The sequence below is a fragment of the Pelophylax lessonae genome (genome assembly GCF_965119305.1).
Source record: "Pelophylax lessonae genome assembly, chromosome: 1".
Taxonomy (NCBI): Eukaryota; Metazoa; Chordata; class Amphibia; order Anura; family Ranidae; genus Pelophylax; species Pelophylax lessonae.
Window position 1 is genome coordinate 32,754,013 of NC_138768.1, and position 20,621 is coordinate 32,774,633.

Consider the following 20,621-nt stretch of genomic DNA (forward strand, 5'->3'; position numbering starts at 1 on the left):
GACATAGAATCACCCTATCTTGATAAAAATCAAAAATGGCTCCTTACAAGAAAGAGCCGCTAACTGATACTCTTCTAGCTGAAGTTTCTGCAACCAAAAAGACTAACTTTCTGGTCAAAAGAACCAGAGGAATATGCCCAATGGGCTCAAAAGGCTGTTCCTGTAGAACTGCCAGAACCAAATTTAAATCTCAAGGACACAACGGTGGCCTCACTGGTGGAAGCATATGTAGCACCCCTTGAATGAAGGCTTGGACTAAGGAATACAAAGCAAACGGTCTTTGGAAAAAGACTGATAAGGCTGAAATTTTAACTTTAATAGTGCCTAAGGCTAATTTCATATCTACCCCTACTTGCAAGAAGGCTAGAATTCTCTCGGTGATATATTTACGAGGATGCCTCTTCCTGGCCTCATACCAAGAAATTTAAGACTTCCAGACTCTGCAATAAATGCACCTAGAGACTGGTTTCCTAGCGTTTATCAGGGTACAGACTGCAGGGCCAGATATACCCCGCTCCCTCAAAATTTAGGCTTCAATAGCCAAACCGTCAAATTTAGTAAAGCAGGGTAGAATATTAGACCCTGAGAGAACAGGTCTGGACACAGTGGCAGAACCCAAGGCCTTCCCACCACCAACCTTAGAATATGAGCGTACCAAATCCTCCTGGGCCAGGCTGGAGCCACCATGATTACTGGTTTCCCCTCTTCCTGAATCCTGCACAGAAGTCGTGGCAGCAACTGAACCGGAGGAAAGGCAAAGATCAGAGAGAACTAGTCCCAGGGAGTGACCAAGGCATCCACTCCGACTGCGAGTGAATCCCTGGTCCTAGACACACATTTTTTCAACTTGTTGTTGAACCTGTATGCCAACAGATCTACGTCCAGGACCCCCCAGCATTGACACATTAATGCAAAGCTCTCGGGATGTAAGGACCATTCCCCTGGAAACATCTGCTGGCGACTCAGAAAGTCTGCCTGCCAGTTCTCTATTCCCGGTATGAAAACCGCCGACAGGCATGGAACAAATTTTTCCACCCAGGATAGGATGTGACCAACCTCCTTTTGGGCTGACTGACTCTTAGTGCCCACTTGATGTTTGATATAGGCCACAGCCCATTGTTGGATTGTACCCTGACAGGGCATCCCCGAAGTCCAGGCGTCCAGTACCTTAATGCCCGACAAACTGCTCGGATTTCCAGGATATCGATGGGGAAGCTTCTTTCTAACCAGGGACATTTCCCTTGGACAGTGGCTTCCTCCAGAACTGCTCCCCAGCCGGAGAGACTGGCATCTGTAGTCAACACCTTCCAGACTACTGGAAGAAGGGATTTCCCACTCTCCAAATTCCTGGCTACCAACCATCATCTTAGACTCTGACATACCCTCGGTACTAGACACATGCAACAATATAGGGCCTGGATCTTTTTGCTCCAGGCTGACAGAATTTTGTTCTGTAAAGGTCTGGCATGGAATTGAGCATAAGGAACTGCTTTGAATGAGGACACCATCTTCCCTAGTAACCTTATGCAAAGACATAGAGAAGGATACTTCTTCCCTCTTATTATCAGAACCAGATCCTTCAGGGCTGCAACCTTTCTTGGCAGCAAAAATGCCTTTGCCTGTACCGTGTCCACAAGGAAACCCAGATACTCCAGACTCTGAAGCGGCTGCAATGCTGACTTTGCCAAGTTCAGAATCCAACCCAGATGTTCTAAGAACTGAACACATTCTGGCTTAGAGTAGATGCCGACCAGTCTATAAGTAATAGATCGTCCAAGTGTACTACCACTGCTATTCCTTGAGACCTTAGTGTAGCCAATACTGGAGCTAAGGTGTTTGTGAACACTCGTGGAGCCGTGGCTAGCCCAAAGGGCAAAGCCGTGAACTGAAAATAACGGTCTTCCGCTGCAAAGCGCAAAAACCTTTGATGGGCCTGAAAGATAGGCACATGAAGGTATGCATCCTTGATGTCTATGGATGCTAGAAATTTTCCTCCTTGCAGAGAGGCCAAGACTGAGCTAATTGACTATTTGGAATGAGTGAATGTTTAAAAACTGGTTCAGAGCTTTGAGATCCAGAATATGAGTCACATCTCTGTTTGGCTTGGGCACTACGAAAAGGTTTGAATAAAAACCACTGAAGTTCTTGCTGTCCGGAACCTCTGTAATCACTGCTTGAGACCTTAGATGGTCCAGCGCTAGAAAGAAGGATCTTTTTAGAGGATCTGCAGGTATGTTAGACTTTACAAACCGAGGATGAGGAAACACCCAAAATTCTAGTTTGTACCCCTGTGAGGTTGTGGAAATAACCCAGTTGTCCTAAATCATTTCCACCCAGGCTTCTGAGAACCTTAACAGCCTTCCTCCCACCCCACTAAGTGGGGGCGTCCCTTCACAAGGTAGATTAAGAGCTAGGTTTGGTAGGTCTCTGGGCCCGGGGTTTCTTCTGCCCTTGACCTGAAGGCTTGGCTGTAGATCCAGACGGCTGTGGCCGTCAAAACTGCCTGGGATTAGAAGTACTGATACTCTGAGTGTTAGATACCTTAAAAGAAGGACGTTAACTTCTCCTTTTAACTGGTAGCAGCCCCCCCCTCAAAATCTTTTGGATATATTTATCCAGATTGTCATCAAATAGGCGCTCCCCCTGAAAGGGAAAACCAGTCAGCAATTTTTTACACGGTAATTCCGAAGACCAGCTTTTTAGCCACAGGATTTTGCGCATATGAATTAACAAAAGAGTAAACCGTGACATCTTCTGTATGGAGTCCTTAAAGCGGAGTTCCACCTAAAAAACAAAAAAATACATAAAAATACCCCCGGGACAGTCAGGGCTAGTGCATTCCACAATGGCTAGCCTCTGATCTGTCCTGGGTTGCACTTACCTGCAAGAAGAAATACTTTCCTTGAAAATGTCTTGTCCAGCGCTGTGTAACGCTCCTGCGTTTTTGTAGTAGGCTGGATTTGCAGCTGCAGAATCTCCACTCAGTAGTCATGTAGAGATGTGTTGAATAACCAGATCCAACTCTCCAGACTCATCACTGTGGGCTTGTCAGCTTCAGCATACAGATATACACACTCAATAAGATGTTCCTGGAGTGATAGGATGTATATAACAGTATGAAGATGATGTGCTGAAGGGACAGGTGTGAACAGTGACAGAGATGGCAAGCACTTGATAGAAATGTTCAGGAGAGTATTAGATGGTATTAGGTAGAATGCAGATAGGTTAGTAATCGAGTATGGTAACAGGTGGTAAGGACAGCAGATGACAAATACAGGATAGACTAACCCAGTGCAAGGATAGATGGTAGTAGACTCAAGAGCTAGCAATCTATGTAACAGTGCAGATGATAGAATTAGTATGCATAGATAGTAACAGTCCTTATGTGCAGAGGTAGATAGTGTAAGTAAGGTTATGGAGGATTCCCCTGTGGGGTACTTATCACTAGTAAGGTTAGTAGTAGAAGGGTCCAGTAGTAAGGGAGTGATCCAGTAGCGAGATACAGGGATCGGTAGCGAGGTTCCGGTCTGTTTCCAAGTAAAAGGGAATAGCTGGAGGTTCCGGTAGCAAGGTAAGCTTGTAAGCATGTGGACACACGGCAGGTTGAACGAACGATGTGAGAGAGAACGCCGGCGGTTGAAATAGCCGCTCTGCGGCGCTCGGCGATGACGTCATCCGTCTTAAAGGTGTATGCGTACCACCTAATTAGAAAGGTGGGACGCATATTTGAAAGAAAAGTGGAAAATAAGGGTACCAGAGGTACCAGAATCTTACACGCTGCCATCTCAGGTGTGGGCAGCTTGAAGCCAGCGCGATCCTCTTCTGTGTCCTCTTCCGTCCTCTTCAGTCCCACGATGCACTGCGCCGGCCCCACCGTCACTTCCGGGTCTGCAGCGTCATCCCTGCACAGCTTCTGGGCATGCCCAGAAGCTGTTTAGCAAGGTATGACGGCGCCTGCACCGGAACTGACGTTGGGGCCGGTGCAGGCTCATTGATTCCTGGGAGCGATGACGTTCAGCTCCCAGGAATCATTGCAAAGCCAGGAAGTGACGAATCGCCGTGGCCGCCGAGGGGAGGAAGAGGAAGTAAGGTAAGTATATTATCTTCTAAACAAGGTAAGTAAAAAAAAATAAAAAATTGCGATTATCCATTTGTTTTTCAGGTGACCGAGACCAAGAAGATGGAACGAACTTTCATTTTCGGGTGGAACTCCACTTTAAGAGCATCCATTGCAAAACACAAAGTTAGATCTGCCAAATCTTCAGCAGACTCTCCTTGAGAAGGAGCACTACTGGAAACTCGTTTAATACGGTCTTACAAAGACTGACAAACTTCTATAGCCGCTACTGCCGGTTGTTTTGCAGACCCGGTGTTCCGTGAAAAATCCATACCCGTGAGAAAACCATACCCTCGTCACTTCCGGTTCCGCTACGGAGGGTATGGATTTCTCACGGTAGTTACACTTGCGGCGCTTACATTAAAACAGCTCATCTGAAACATAAATCATCTCCGCTCTTCGCCCTGTCACTGCCCTCATCTCCGGTAATAAATATAAAAGTGGATCACGGAGCCGCGATCGCCGTCACATTTACATCTCATACACCCGCCACCGCTTTTATATTTATTACCGGAGATGAGGGCAGTGACAGGGCGAAGAGCGGAGATGATTTACGTTTCAGATGAGCTGTTTTAATGTAAGCGCCACAAGTATAACATTAGACACAGTGCCGTGAGAATTTCATGCCCACCGAGCATGCGCACTTGTCTAATTCTTTAATGTTCAATCACGTATCCGGGGCTCTGAGCATGCGCACTGCTGCGCTGCTCAGCTGTTTCAGCCCGGAAGTGACGAGGGTATGGTTTCTCCACGGGGTATGGTTTTTTAACGTTACACCGGCAAAGTTTCCAATTTCTTATCAGCTGGATCTTTAAAAACCTGGGGAATATCTACAGGACTGGTTACATTTCTGTTTACAGAAGAAATGGACGCATCCACAGTAGGTACACTCCATTTTCTTATGAACTCTTCCTTCATAGGATACAAAAAAGAAAATCTTTTGGGAGGAACAAAAATCCTATCAGGATGATCCCAATCAGCATACATTACCTGCTCCAAGAGTGGATCTAAGAGAAAAGCCTGAGGACTTTGAGGAGGGCGCAATGAGCCTAGAGAGGAAAAAGAGACTTCAGAAATCTCTAAAGGAGGGCATTTAAATCCAGACCGGACCATTTCAGTGAGAGACTGAATTAACCGCTTGCCGACCGCGAAACGACTATTTACTGCGGCGGTCAGCCCCGTACAGGCAAAGTGACGTAGGACTACGTCGCTAGCCTGTGAGCCTCTAGGGGGCGAGCGCGCGCTGCCGGTGGCAAGCGCGCGCCGCAGGAGGCGCGCTCCTGCCCCCGCTCGTTCCCTAACAAGTCCGCGCGTGTGACCAGCGGACCCGATGTCCGCCGGTCACTCGCGATCTCCCCGTGGAGAGGGAGAAAGGCAGGCAGCTGATGTAAACAAAGCCGCCTGTCATTCTCCCTGATCTAACTGCAGAGATCATACAATCCTGCTATGTAGGATCGTATGTCTCTGTGGTTATATCACAAGCCACGCCCCTTGACAGTTAGAAGCACGCCCCTAGGGACACACTTAACCCCTGCATCACCAATAAAGTTAACCCCTTCCCTGCCAGTGTCATTTTTACAGTAACAGTGCATATGTATAGCACTGATTACTGTAGTAATGTCACTGGTAACCCCAAAAGTGTCAAAAATGTCAGTCAAGGGTCCGATCTGTCCGCCGCAATGTCGCAGTCCTGCAAAAAAAAAATTGCAGATTGCCGCCATTACTCGTTAAAAAAAAAAAAAACAATAAAAATGACAAAAATCTTTCCCTTTGTTAGTAAACGCGATAACTTTTGCGCAAACCAATCAAAATACGCTTATTGCGATTTTTTTTTTTTACCAAATGTATGTAGCAGAAAACAAATTGGCCTAAAATGTTAAAAAATTTAGATTTTTACATTTTTTTGGGGGGGAATTTCATATAAAAAATGTGAAAAATATTGTTATTTTTGCAAAATTGACGCTCTTTTTTTGTTTATAGCGCATGATCAAAAAATCGCACAGGTGATCAAATACCACCAAAAGAAAGCTCTGTTTGTGGGAAAAAAAGGACGTCAATTTCATTTGGGTACAGCGTCGCACGACCGCACAATTGTCCGTTAAAATCACGCAGTGCCGAATCGCAAAATAGGCCCTGGTCAGGAAGGGGGTAAAATCTTAATAATCTCTGGGACTGAGGGGCCCAGAATGGCTCCTCAGACCCTGACTCCCCAGAAGTGGAATCCTCTGCTTGGCCTTCTTCTAAGCCATTTACAGCTACTTCTTCCACATCCTCTGCCCAATCCTGAACTAAAACAGGGGGGGCCTCAGGTAATGGGGGGTCTATCACATTTCCTCTTTCCATTTTTTATTGGTTGAGCCGAATGGACTTGTGTCTTTTTTCAACCTGACTACCTATGTAACCGGGGTTATTGCACAATCTTTTTTCTTCTTCTTTAAAAAAATAAAAATCTGGAGAGCTTCTCCAAACCTGATCAGCACCTCTAAGACACTGGCAAAAAACGGAGGTACTTCCTGTATGGGAGGGGTTATATAGAGGGGGACTTCCTGTATGGGAGGGGCTATATAGAGGGGGACTTCTTGTCCTGTCGGTTGCCAGTGTCCATTCATCTATAGGGGGCGTATAACCCAGATAGTAATGAATATGGCTGCTCTGTGTCCCGTGATGTATGATAAAGAAAAAACTGATATCAGTGTAGTAGTAAAGAGGAAATGGTTTTGTCTTGCTGATTTATCTCTGAAGTTTATAATCCCCTGCCTTCATCTTCTCCATCATCATTATTTTAATTTTTTATTTTTTTTTTTACACTTTTGTAAATTTTTTTCCAATATTACTTTATTGCTGTCACAAGTGGGCTAACAAGCCCCCTATGTCATAGCATTGGGCAAATGACAGTTCTTCTTCATGGAGACATCCAGGGTTTATTAGACCCCCGATGTCTCCTCTGCTGCAAATCAAGCACAGATTGTGCTTGATTAGCTGCATCCTCAGATACAGTAGCCGAGGAATGACAACTAAGAACATAGAAGTGATGTGTCAGGCACTGATGTTGGACGAGAAGGCCTGTTACACAATCTCCACTGCAATTCATCCCTAAGGTGTTCTATTGGGTTTAAATCAGGACTCTGTGCAGGCCAGTCAAGTTCCTCCACTCCAAACTCGCTCGTCCATGTCTTTATGGACCTTGCTTTGTGCACTGGTGTGCAATCATGTTGGAACAGGAAGAGGCGATCCCCAAACTGTTCCCACAAAGTTGGGAACATAAAATTGTCCCAAATGCCTTGGTATGCCTACGTCTTAAGAGGTCCCTTCATTGGAACTAAGGGGCCAAGCCTAACCCCTGAAGAACCAACCCCAGGAGGAACTTAACTGGCCTGCACAGAGTCCTGACCTCAACCTGATAGAACACCTTTGAGGTGAATTGCAGACTGCGAGCCAGGCCTTCTCGTCCAACATCAGTGCCTGACATCACAAATGCTCTTCTGGAAGAATGGTCAAATATTCCCATAGACACTCTCCTAAACCTTGTGGACAGCCTTCCCAGAAGAGTTGAAGCTGTTATAGCTGCAAAGAGTGGGCCAACTCAATATTGAACCCTACAGACTAAGACTGGGATGCCATTAAAGTTCAGGTGCGTGTAAAGGCAGGTGTCCCAATACTTTTGACAATATAGTGTATATTTCTCCTGTGCATTTAGCTGCTTGAATGGGGTTCAGACATACGGCCGTCCTATTGGGAAAGCAGTCATTCGCCTCACCTGAGCAGAGAAGCCGCAGAAGTATCCGTACCAGAAATGGACCAGGGTGAAGGTGAAGTTCTTGTAGAAGAAATAGCGGAGGAACTGGCACATGCGGTTGTAGGACCAGCGGCCGTGTACCAGGAGGAGGCGCTGCAGGTACCGAAACTGGGCAAAGGAGAAGTCACTGGACAGCACGGCCTGCATACCCTCCTGCCCGCTGATGCCCACCCCGATGTGAGCGGCTGTGGAGGAAAGGTCAGACATGAACAACTCTGTATGTAAATATGGAACAGCAAATACAACCCTCGTGTCACAGACCCCGCTGTATTAGTCTGGCCTCTATGCTGACCACCTACGCTGGCTGACATTGTTCTCTGAGGACTACAGAACCACGTCCCACTATGTCATGGATGGAGGATGGGAGAGGGGGCGTGGTTTCATAGTCCTCTCTTTTTCAGTTGTCCTTATACAGTACAGTGAGTGAGTGTTGTCACCCGTGGACAGGAAGTGTGTTTCTGGCAGGATCTCCAGGTAAAAATGAAGGGACAAAAGGCTAAAAAAAAAAAGGAAAACGAATGCAGCCACCACATCTAAGGACTGGTAGGCTGCATTATATTACGTTTGTTTTTTCGGTTAAGAAACTTTATATAGCTTAAATCCATTTGATTTTTAAATAAAGAAAAAAAGCTTCAAAAGTAGCAGCATGGACTCTCGTCATTGGGCAGGTGACAAGTCCTCTACTGCACTATGTGCTGTTACACATGTTGTGAGAATTTATATAGTTAATTTTCATAAGCCATTGTTATTTGACTTTTATATATTTGGTCATTATACTGCCATCTTGTGGTTTTTTCAGTTGTTGCACTTGCCTTTCTCTTCTGTGTTCCTTCCTGTCCCCTCCCATTTATAATGTTCCTTCCTGTCCTCTCCCATTTATGATGTTCCTTCCTGTCCTCTCCCATTTATGATGTTCCTTCCTGTCCTCTCCCATTTATGATGTTCCTTCCTGTCCCCTCCCATTTATGATGTTCCTTCCTGTCCCCTCCCATTTATGATGTTCCTTCCTGTCCTCTCTCATTTATGATGTTCCTTCCTGTCCCCTCCCATTTATGATGTTCCTTCCTGTCCTCTCCCATTTATGATGTTCATTCCTGTCCCCTCCCATTTATGATGTTCCTTCCTGTCCCCTCCCATTTATGATGTATTTCCTGTTCCTGCTTCTTCATGCTTGTGGGGATAGAGATAGCCACATGTGTCTAGGCCTTCATACAATCTGCTCACATCAGGGAACACATTACCATGTTTTGACCTGCAGATACCATCGTTCAATCATCTGCCATATTTTGTTGTCTGCTATCCCTACTGCTTGCAATAAAACCTATGTGGATGGAAAGGAATGGTGTCTGGTGAGTTCTGCTATCTGATAATGATTGTCCGTGGTTATTATATCTGCTTACACAGGCCAGGAATACGTCTCAGCAAGGGAAAAGTCACTATTACAACAATTGGAGTCAGAATACTCCACATTTTCCATCTGCCTGGCCCTCCTCCCAGTCTACATGACATCTAGCATCACTCAACCTACTTCCTGCAAGGGCATCATGGGCCCGCCCACAGGGTGTCACAGACCCACCCACTGCCTCCCCTGGCTCCCCTTTACCCTGAGACAGAGAATGGAATCACATCACTATGTGGCGTCCTTCTCTGCACCACTGACATCACATGTCGGACCAAAGGCAGATCCACAAAAGGCTTATTCCTTTTTTTGGACACAGCAGGAGAAGATCTGAATTTCAGGTTTTTAATGCTGTCTATGTTCGCATTGAGGAGATTTTGTATTGTCTTCTTCTGTCTGACACCCGTTACAGGAAGAGGAAGAATTTCCTTGAGGGTGGCACAAACAGGAATACAAAATGTTCCTGGTTTTCCTAGAAATTAGTGTTACTTCACCTCATTTACAGTTCTTTCTGACAGCAGACAGGAAGTAGGGAGATTGTCTTCTCACGTTCTGATCACGTTTGTTCTGACACCCATCAAATACAAAGAAAAGTGGAGATTTGCCTTCACTCCCCATTTCCTCTGATGCTTGTCAAATAGACAGGAAGTGGGAAGATTTGCCCTCAGTTTCCATTCTGTCCAGTTCCTGTTCCCATTCAATACACAGGAAGTGGGAAGATTTCCCCTACTTCCTGGTCTGTCTAATGCTTGTTCAAAAGACAGGAATCTGGATGATTTTCCCTCGCCTTCTTATTCTTAAAACTCCCATCCAGCAGACAGGAAGTAGGGAAATTTTCCCCCACTTCCTGTTCCTTCCGATGCCCATCCAATTGACAGGAAGTAGGGAGATTTTCCCTCCCTTCTTATTCTGCTAAATACGTGTCCAATAGACAGCAAGTAGGGCGGTTTTCCCTCACTTCCTGTTCTGTCTGATTCCTGTCCAAAAGACAGAATGTCCTGTTCTGTCTTATGACTGTCAAATAGACAGGAAGCAGGGTTATGTTACCTCACTTCCATCCAATAGACAGGAAGCAGGGGTGTTCTCCCTCAATTTCATCCAATAGACAGAAAGCAGGGGTATTTTCCCTTACTGCCATCCAATAGATAGGAGGCAGGGGTATGTTCCCTCACTTCTATCCAATAGATAGGAAGCAGGGGTATTTTCCCACACTTCTATCCAATAGACAGAAAGCAGGGGTATTTTCTCACACTTCCATCCAATAGACAGAAAGCAGGGGTATTTTCCCTCACTTCTATCCAGTAGACAGGAAGCAGGGGTATGTTCTCTCACTGCCATTCTATAGACAGGAAGGAGGGGTATGTTCCCACACTTCCATCCAAAAGACAGGAAGCAGGGGTATGTTCCCACACTTCCATCCAAAAGACAGGAAGCAGGGGTATTTTCCCTCACTTCCATCCAATAGACAGGAAGAAGGGGTATCACCCTCTTCCATCCAATAGACAAGAAGCAGGGGTATTTTCCCACACTTCCATCCAATAGACAGAAAGCAGGGGTATTTTCCCTCACTTCCATCCAATAGACAGGAAGAAGGGGTATCACCCCCTTCCATCCAATAGACAGGGAGCAGGGGTATGTTTCCTCACTTCCATCCAATAGACAGGGAGCAGGGGTATGTTCTCCCACTGCCATTCAATAGACAGGAAGGAGGGGTATTTTCCCTCACTTCCATTCAATAGACAGGGAGCAGGGGTATGTTCCCTCACTTCCATCCAATAGACAGGAAGAAGAGGTATTTTCTTCCACTTCCATCCAATAGACAGGAAGTCAGAAGAAATTTCCCAATTAAGAGCACAGCAATATAAAGTCATCAGAGTATTTAACCCTTCCCATAATACCCAACTCCCAAAAATTGTGAAGTCCCAGTATACATTGTGAGCCCTGATGCCCCCCCCCCCCCCCCCACACACACACACATCCCAGCAGACATTTTTCCTCGGACATACTTTTAATCATACTGACGTCATTAGCGCCATCTCCAATGGCCAAGGTAATGGCCTTCTTGTACTTCTTCACTAGCTGGACCACCTGGGCCTTCTGGAGAGGGGTGACCCGGCAGCAAATCACGGCCTGACACATGCACGCCGTCCTCAACAGCTCCACCTCCATCTTCTCCTCTAGAGCGTAGGCCTGTGAGACAAGACCGTGAGACTGGTCAGGATCTGAAGGGATCAAGGCACATAAATGAGGAAAGGGAGGGGGGAAGGTAATGTGCTGGTCCAAAATGTTTTCTTCTAAAGCACCAGCCCCATGATAGAGCATATAGGTTGACTTTTCATTTTGTACCACATTTTAGTTCCAATGATATATGGCTTTGCGAAGGCATTCGGTGCTCACTAATGACTGGCATAATATGGCCGCCAGCTCTGGCCTCCACTTACCAGGCTGTGCCCATTAATGATAATCCCATACGTGTCGTCTCCCTTCAGCTCATCATCCGGTATGACCTGAGTCTTCTTCTTCCATCCTTTCTTTATGTGAACGTTCATGTCATAGCTGTCCAGGAAGGTGTCCGGGTTCATCTTCCTCCGAGCGGACCTGGAGAGACATGTTATAGCACCGGTCACCTCCTAGAGGTTATAAAATTGATTTGTGGAGGCCCCTAGGCATGGTTTTGGGCCAGAACTTGCTTACTTATGTAATTTTTGTATCTCCCTCTCTCCTTTCCTCCTAGCTAGACCCTTCCCGCTTCTTCCATGTTCCCTCAGTCAGTTTTAGTTCTTAGCAAAGACTATGCTCCCTTAGCCCTTGCTTTGAGCCATGCCCTGCACCTCCCACCAGGACAGTGATTGGTAGCTCCATTCCAGCTATGCTCCCTTAGTCCTTGCACTGGATCACTCCTCTGCTCCTCCCACCAGGAAAGTGATTGGTAGCTCCATTCCAGCTATGCTCCCTTAGACCTTGCTTTGGGCCATGCCCTGCTCCTCTCACCAGGACAGTAATTGGTAGCTCCATTCCAGCTATGCTCCCTTTGCCCTTGATTTGGGCCACCAGAACAGTGATTGGTAGCTCCATTCCAGCTAGGCTCCCTTAGCCCTTGCTTTGGGCCATGCCCTTGCACCTCCTACCAGTACAGTAATTGGTAGCTCCATTCCATCTACGCTCCCTTAGACCTTGATTTGGGCCAAGCCCTGCACCTCCCACCAGGACAGTGATTGGTAGCTTCATTCCAGCTATGCTCCCTTAGCCCTTGCTTTGGGCCATGCCCTTGCAGCACCCACCAGGACAATAATTGGAAGCTCCATTCCATCTATGCTCCCTTAGCCCTTGATTTGGGCCAAGCCCTGCACCTCCCACCAGGTCAGTGATTGGGAGCTCCATTCCAGCTATGCTTCCTTAACTCTTGCACTGGATCAATCCTCTGCTCCTCCCACCAGGACAGTAGCTCCATTTCAGCTATGCTCCCTTAGCCCTTGCTTTGGGCCATGCCCTGCTCCTCCCACCAGGACAGTAATTGGTAGCTCCATTCCAGCTATGCTCCCTTTGCCTTTGATTTGGGCCACCAGGACAATGATTGGTAGCTCCATTTCAGCTATGCTCCCTTGGCCCTTACTTTGGGCCATGCCCTTGCTCCTCCCACCAGAACAGTAATTGGTAGCTCCATTCCATCTACGCTCCCTTAGACCTTGATTTGGGCCAAGCCCTACACCTCCCACAAGGACAGTGATTGGTAGCTTAATTCCAGCTATACTCCCTTAGCCCTTGCTTTGGGCCATGCCCTTGCAGCACCCACCAGGACAGTAATTGGTAGCTCCATTCCATCTACGCTCCCTTAGCCCTTGATTTGGGCCAAGCCCTGCACCTCCCACTAGGTCAGTGATTGGGAGCTCCATTCCAGCTATGCTTCCTTAACTCTTGCACTGGATCAATCCTCTGCTCCTCCCACCAGGACAGTAGCTCCATTTCAGTTATGCTCCCTTAGCCCTTGCTTTGGGCCATGCCCTGCTCCTCCCACCAGGACAGTAATTGGTAGCTCCATTCCAGCTATGCTCCCTTTGCCTTTGATTTGGGCCACCAGGACAATGATTGGTAGCTCCATTCCAGCTATGCTCCCTTGGCCCTTACTTTGGGCCATGCCCTTGCTCCTCCCACCAGAACAGTAATTGGTAGCTCCATTCCATCTACGCTCCCTTAGACCTTGATTTGGGCCAAGCCCTGCACCTCCCACAAGGACAGTGATTGGTAGCTTCATTCCAGCTATACTCCCTTAGCCCTTGCTTTGGGCCATGCCCTTGCAGCACCCACCAGGACAGTAATTGGTAGCTCCATTCCATCTACGCTCCCTTAGCCCTTGATTTGGGCCAAGCCCTGCACCTCCCACCAGGTCAGTGATTGGCAGCTCCATTCCATTTATGCTTCCTTAACTCTTGCACTGGATCACTCCTCTGCTCCTCCACCAGGGCAATAGCTCCATCTCAGCTATGCTCCCTTAGCCCTTGCTTTGGGCCATGCTCTTCCAGTTCCCACCAGGACAGTGATTGGTAGCTCCATTTCAGCTATGTTCCCTAAGCCCTTGCTTTGGGCCATGCTCTTCCAGTTCCCACCAGGACAGTGATTGGTAGCTCCATTTCAGCTATGTTCCCTAAGCCCTTGCTTTGGGTCATGCCCTTGCAACTCCTACCAGGACAAAGATTGGTAGCTTTATTTCAGTAATGTTGCCTTAGCCCTTGCACTGGATCACTCCTCTGCTCCTCCCACCAGAACAGAAGCTCTGTCCCAGCTACCCTTTAGGATGTGAACAGTGTGCACTCCCCATACAAAAGTATGGGGATGCAGAGCAGAGAGACAACAATGTACCAGAGTGGTATTTTTAAATTCAAGAACGTGTTGCATTTTTCTCTTTTTTTTTGGGGGGGGGGGGGCTATTTTATTATTCAATTAAAAAAAAAAAACATACAGAAAAAAATAATGGGAAGAAAGAAGAAACATAAGCAGAAACATAAATAAATAGGGGGGGGGGATTAAATAAATAATACTGTATAAGTGAAAAATAATTATTCTTACTGTGGAAGCCACATTGGCTCTTTTTGCATACAGTGTGTATATTTATACTACAATAAATTCTGTACCAATAAAGTTTATACACTTTTCCAATAATGGTCCAGCTGTTAAAGTAGGCTTTGATGGATCTCCATGTGTGTTTTTTTATGTTTTGAAAAATAAAATAAAAATAAATAAACAACTAAATAAATAAAATAGGGGAAAAGCAAAATAAGAAAAATAAATAAATAAAATAGTGGGGGAAATAAAATAGGAAAAATAAACAACTAAATAAATAAATAAAACAGGGGGATATAAAAATGAGAAAAAATAAATAAGTAAAATAGGGGGGGGGGGGATAAATTAGGGGAAAAAAATAAGCAATTAAAGAAATAAATAAGATAGGGGGGGGGGAATAAAATAAGAAAAACAAACAAACGGATAAATAAATAAATAGGTGGAAAATAAAATAGGGGGGAAAAAATAAGACAAATAAATAAGTAACAATTGGGACAAATTAAATAAAAACAACGAAATAAACAATACAGGGTAAAAAATAAAACAAACAATAAACAAACAAATAAATAAACAAACAAATAAATAAACAAAATATGGCGATATTTGGAACGTTTGATGTGTTTCCTGCCAGATATGTAGAATGACAGCATTTAGTTGATAATAAGGACATCCTCTTAAAGACCCCTTATATGTACTCCATGGTAACCTCCATGCACAGCTCAGTTGGATGGTAGTAAAGCATTGGTGAAAAGCACAGAAGGAATGGAGGCAATGGTTGAATGTTCTACCTGAGCTCATCCAGAACCTCCTCAGGACTGGTGCCTTTGATGATGAACACCTCCTTCATCTCATCCTGCAGCATGTTACAGGAGTAGCCGATGTTCTCAGCCGTCTCTGGAAAACAGAAGACATGTGTACAGATTACCGAAGGAGCCCAAGGACACCACAGAATGACCATACAGGTACCTGAGGATCAGTGCAGGCACAGCAGAGTTTTATCTTTAAAGTTTTTGTTTTTCTTTTTTCTATAGACTAGTGTCACAATTTGTGTCACATTTATATTGCTGTCTGTGTCCGCTTTGGGGAGAGTTCCTCTTATTTCCTGTCCTAGTGTCAATTGGTGTCACCAGTATAGGAAGGGACAGTGAAGACCAAACAGATGTCCCCATCAGAGAGAGATCTCGTCACTTCCTGTACTTGTTACAGTGAGGATAAATCTGTTGGGATGTAGGTACGCGGGTGGCCCCAGGATGGTCACCAATCGGATGCATTCCATGGTTTTCCAGTTGTCATTGGAGGAAAAGTCTTAGGGACAGCTCACCTTGTTTGTCCCCTGTGAGGACCCAGATCTTAATGTCGGCCTTGGTCAGGGTCTCGATGGTCTGGGGGACACCGTCCTGAAGTTTGTCTTCTATGGCTGAGGCTCCGATTAACTGCACAGGGGAGAATAGAGGAGACAGCTAAAGTTACATTGTATCACCTTATGAGTAAAACCCTTGTATTGGAGTAATCTAATTATGCTGTAATTAATAATAATAATAATAATTTATAATATAATTTATAATTCAGTGTGGATGCGCTCTATGCTGCCTTATTCAAGGACAGCCATTAGAGGGCGCTCCTACGATTTATTATCATCAAAACAGCAAGCATGCTAAAGGGTAAAGTAGTTGCAAATCTCAGACATGAAATATGAACAAAGTATATCCCTCTATAGCAGTGTTGGGGAACCTTGGCACCCCAGATGTTTTGGAACTACATTTCCGATGCACTCTGCAGTGTAGTTGAGCATCATGGGAAATGTAGTTCCAAAACATCTGGAGTGCCAAGATTTGCCATCACTGCTCTATAGAGTGTACTTGTCTCACGCCAGAGCACTAAATGTCATTTCTCTCTGCTGCCTCCTTCCTTTGATATCAGCATGAGTCACTTCTGACACCAAGAAAAAAATAGTGACAGGGGAGGGAGCTCCATCACACAGCCTGTGAATGACAGCCTCAGCTCAGTTCCTGGGTGAAGGTGGTGGTGGTGTGTGTGTGTGGGGGGGGGGGGGTTGTTATCCCTTCCCCCCAATCACTTTTCAGAGCTCCCCTCACTGAGCTCTGCAGTGTGTAACTTCAGCTCTCCGCCCCCATTTTCCAAAAGCTCAGACAAACTGTGTAAACTCTGGACTTTGAACAGATGAAGAAAAGAGAAGACTGCAGACAAATAGGTACAACTTATGTAGGAGGATATGTTTAATCTCTGTGTATCATCTGAGGCCAGTCACTTCATTGGGTATATGGAAGGGTTTACAGCCACTTTATATCCGAAATAGCTGGTAAACTTTACAATAAATTACAATGTGCGCTTATGAGGAGGGTCAGTGACCCCACTGTAGGTAACTTTCTCTGTACAATATTTAGATAAATTGCAGTTAATTCTTGTTGAAGGTTTTCAGGTAATTGGATGCTTTAGGGCATGGGTGTACAACCTTTTGGCTTCTCTGGGCCTCATTGAGTGTAGAGAAATGTACTACTTCTGAGAGATATTAAAGGAACACTCTAACCACCAGTGATTTGAAGTGGTGATGGTGGGAGGAGTCAGAATCACTGCACATGCTGGGATATTTACAGTTATGTGCTGGGGGATAGTTGCACCCCTAGCACATGTGACATAGGCAGCCAGAAAATGTCATGTCCTTATTTATACATGTATATACAAGGACATGACATATTATGACAAAACACAACTAGCTATTAAAAAACAAATTGCAACAATTTACACCCTAATGCACATACCTTTTCTACTTATTTTGCAGACTGCTGGTGCAGTTACTGCTGGTCATGCAGGTACTGCTGGTCATGACGTTTGGTACTGCTGGAGGAAGCAGCGGCTGCAGTAGAGAGCGGAGTCGCTGCTTCCTGTATGGCTCCTGTCACAGGCGGAGTGCATTTCATACCCTGTGACATAGCCGGAACTACATAGGAAGCAGGGGCTGTGTCACTGACTGCAGACATCCTAAGTCTCCCATGGCCGCCGGGAGATCACACGGCACTTGCAGCCTAGTGCGTGCCCATCCAATGCAGCTTCACCAGTGCATGCCCATCCAATGCAGCCTGATCAGTGCCCATCAAATGCAGCCTCACCAGTGCGTGCCCATCCAATGCAGCCTGATCAGTGCCCATCCAATGCAGCCTCACCAGTGCATGCCCATCCAATGCAGCCTGATCGGGTGCCCATTCAATGCAGCCTCACCAGTGCCCATCCAATGCAGCCTCACCAGTGCCTGCTTATCCAATGCAGCCTCACTAGTGCATGCCCATCCAATGCAGCCTCACTAGTGCATGCCCATCCAATGCAGCTACACTAGTTCATGCCCATCCAATGCAGCCTGATCAACGCCTATTCAATGCAGCCTCACAAGTGCATGCCCATCCAATGCAGCCTGATCAGTGCCCATCCAATGCAGCCTCAACAGTGCCCATCCAATGCAGCTTCAACAGTGCATGCCCATCCAATGCAGCCTGATCAGTGCCCATCCAATGCAGCCTCACCAGTGCATGCCCATCCAATGCTGCCTGATCAGTGCCCATCCAATGCAGCCTCACCAGTGCATGCCCATCCAATGCAGCCTGATCGGGTGCCCATTCAATGCAGCCTCACCAGTGCCCATCCAATGCAGCCTCACCAGTGCCTGCTTATCCAATGCAGCCTCACTAGTGCATGCCCATCCAATGCTGCCTGATCAGTGCCCATCCAATGCACCCTGATCAGTGCCTGCCCATCCAATGCAGCCTCACCAGTGCGTGCCCATCCAATGCAGTCTGCAATGAAGAGAGAGGAGAGCCGTAGAATTACACAGAGCGGGGAAGTCCCTCTTACCCGGCCGACTGCTGTCATACGAAGTCCTGCCTCCTGGACCAGCTCCTATGATACACGTCATCAATGTGCTGTCTATCATAGGAGCCGGTCCAGGAGGCGGGGTTTCGTATGACAGTTGCCGCCGGGTAAGCAGGAGTTCCCCGCTCTGTTTGTAATCCAGCGGGGTTCACCCCCCCCCTCCACCTCCCCCCCCCCCCTCCACCTCCTTTCACCTCCAAGGCAGCCTCTGCCTACAGTTAGTTGGAAGCCACTGTGGTCGTGTCCCCGACTCGACTTTTTTCCTCTCCAGAAAATTTTTCTTTGTGATAGACCAACACAAAGTTGCACATAATTGCGAAGTGGAAGGAAAATGAGAAATGATTTTCAAAAGTTTTTTCAAATAAATCTGTGAAAAGTGTGGTGTGCATTTGTATTCAGCCCCGTTTTCTCTGATACCGCGAACTAAAATCTAGTAGAACCAATTGCCTTCAGAAGTCACCTAATTAGCAAATAAATAGAGTCCACCTGTGTGTAATTTAATCTCAGTATAAATACAGCTGTTCTGTGAAGTCCTCTGAGGTTTGTTAGAGAACCTAAGTGAACAAACAGCATCATGAAGCCAAGGAACAAACCAGACAGGTCAGGGATAAAGTTGTGGAGAAGTATAAAGCAGGGTTAGATTATAAAAAAAATATCCCAAGCTTTGAACATCTCACAGAGCGCTGTTCAATCCATTATCCAAAAATAGAAAGAGTTTGGCACAACTGAAAACCTACCAAGACATGACCGTCCACCTAAACTGACCGGCCGGGCAAGGAGAGCATTAATCAGAGAAGCAGCCAAGAGGCCCATGGGAACTCTGGAGGAGCTGCAGAGATCCACAGCTCAGGTGGGAGAATCTGTCCACAGGACAACTATTAGTCGGCACTCCACAAATCTGACCTTTATGGAAGAGTGGCGAGAAGAAAGTCATTGGTGAAATAAAGCCATAAGAAGTCCCGTTTGCAGTTTGTGAGAAGCCATGTGGGGGACACAGCAAACATGTGGAAGAAGGTGCCTCTCTATGGAAGAGCCCCCCCACCTAGTACTAGGTGTTCGGCTTTGGCTGACCATGAGGAGAGGGGTCCATCAGGTCTTTTGGCTAGGTGGACTAAGTTGTGCTTTGCCCCTGTCAGGAGCCTTGTGCCCTGGGAGGTCAGGTTAGAGTCTACTTATTCTGGAGGTGACTAGAGAGACCCTTGAGTGCACTCTCCTGTGTGTGCTTTTCACTTGCACTTTTTTGTACATTTATGTGTTTTGTTTTTGCGCACCACTGCGCTGCGGGTTAAGAAAGGAAAAATTTCCACTGGATCAGAGAAGGATAAGTTGACTCATGGCCATGTAATGAGGGGGGATCTCTGTGGTGAGAGGGGACTCTGACGCAATGGGCGACTTTCTCATGGAGGTACTCTAATGTGATGGTGGACTCTTACAGTGCCTTGCGAAAGTATTCGGCCCCCTTGAACTTTTCGACCTTTTGCCACATTTCAGGCTTCAAACATAAAGATATAAAACTGTAATTTTTTGTGAAGAATCAACAACAAGTGGGACACAATCATGAAGTGGAACGAAATTTATTGGATATTTCGAACTTTTTTAACAAATAAAAAAATGAAAAATTGGGCGTGCAAAATTATTCAGCCCCTTTACTTTCAGTGCAGCAAACTCTCTCCAGAAGTTCAGTGAGGATCTCTGAATGATCCAATGTTGACCTAAATGACTAATGATGATAAATAGAATCCACCTGTGTGTAATCAAGTATCCGTATAAATGCACCTGCACTGTGATAGTCTCAGAGGTCCGTTTAAAGCACAGAGAGCATCATGAAGAAGCCTGAAATGTGGCAAAAGGTTGAAAAGTTCAAGGGGGCTGAATACTTTCGCAAGGCACTGTATATATAGGGGGGACCTTGATGTGACAGGGAGCTTTGGCTCTATGATAAGAAAACATCTACACATGATGGGGGCCTCTAATGTTAAGGGGGTGTTGGGGGCTCTGATGTGATTAGGGGACATCAGAAGTAACGGGGGACTCTAATGTGATGGGGGGCTGTCATGTATAGGGGGAACTCTGATGTGATGAAGAGCCTTTGACTCTGTGATGGAGGGACAGTTTGGTGATGGGAGGCCTCTGAAGTATAGAATGGGACTTTGATGTGATGGGGGGGCTCTGCTGTGAAGGCCGGGGGGGGGGGGCTACTGACATGATGGAGGTGGCCTCTGATGTGAAGAGGGGGCTCTAATGTGAAGAGAAGCTTCTGATGTGAAGTTAATTCAATCAAGTTGGTTGTATGCATCATCCCAGACTCAGGTTTTCCATGGATGAGTCAGGTACTGAGACTGAAAAAAGGTTGAGAAAGGCTTCTTTAG

General features: G+C 46.2%; 1 protein-coding gene across 1 annotated transcript in view; it reads right to left on the reverse strand.

Moving 5' to 3' along the window:
* Positions 1 to 20,621, reverse strand: part of LOC309554636 (phospholipid-transporting ATPase ID-like) — a 194,272-nt gene that overhangs the window by 12,371 nt on the left and 161,280 nt on the right. Inside the window, exons 19-23 of the mRNA XM_082256354.1 lie at positions 15,692 to 15,803; positions 15,159 to 15,264; positions 11,754 to 11,910; positions 11,319 to 11,502; positions 7,875 to 8,098 (exon numbers count right to left, since the gene is read on the reverse strand). Coding sequence (XP_082112480.1) covers positions 7,875 to 8,098; positions 11,319 to 11,502; positions 11,754 to 11,910; positions 15,159 to 15,264; positions 15,692 to 15,803 — 783 coding nt within the window. The remainder of the gene's footprint in view (positions 1 to 7,874; positions 8,099 to 11,318; positions 11,503 to 11,753; positions 11,911 to 15,158; positions 15,265 to 15,691; positions 15,804 to 20,621) is intronic.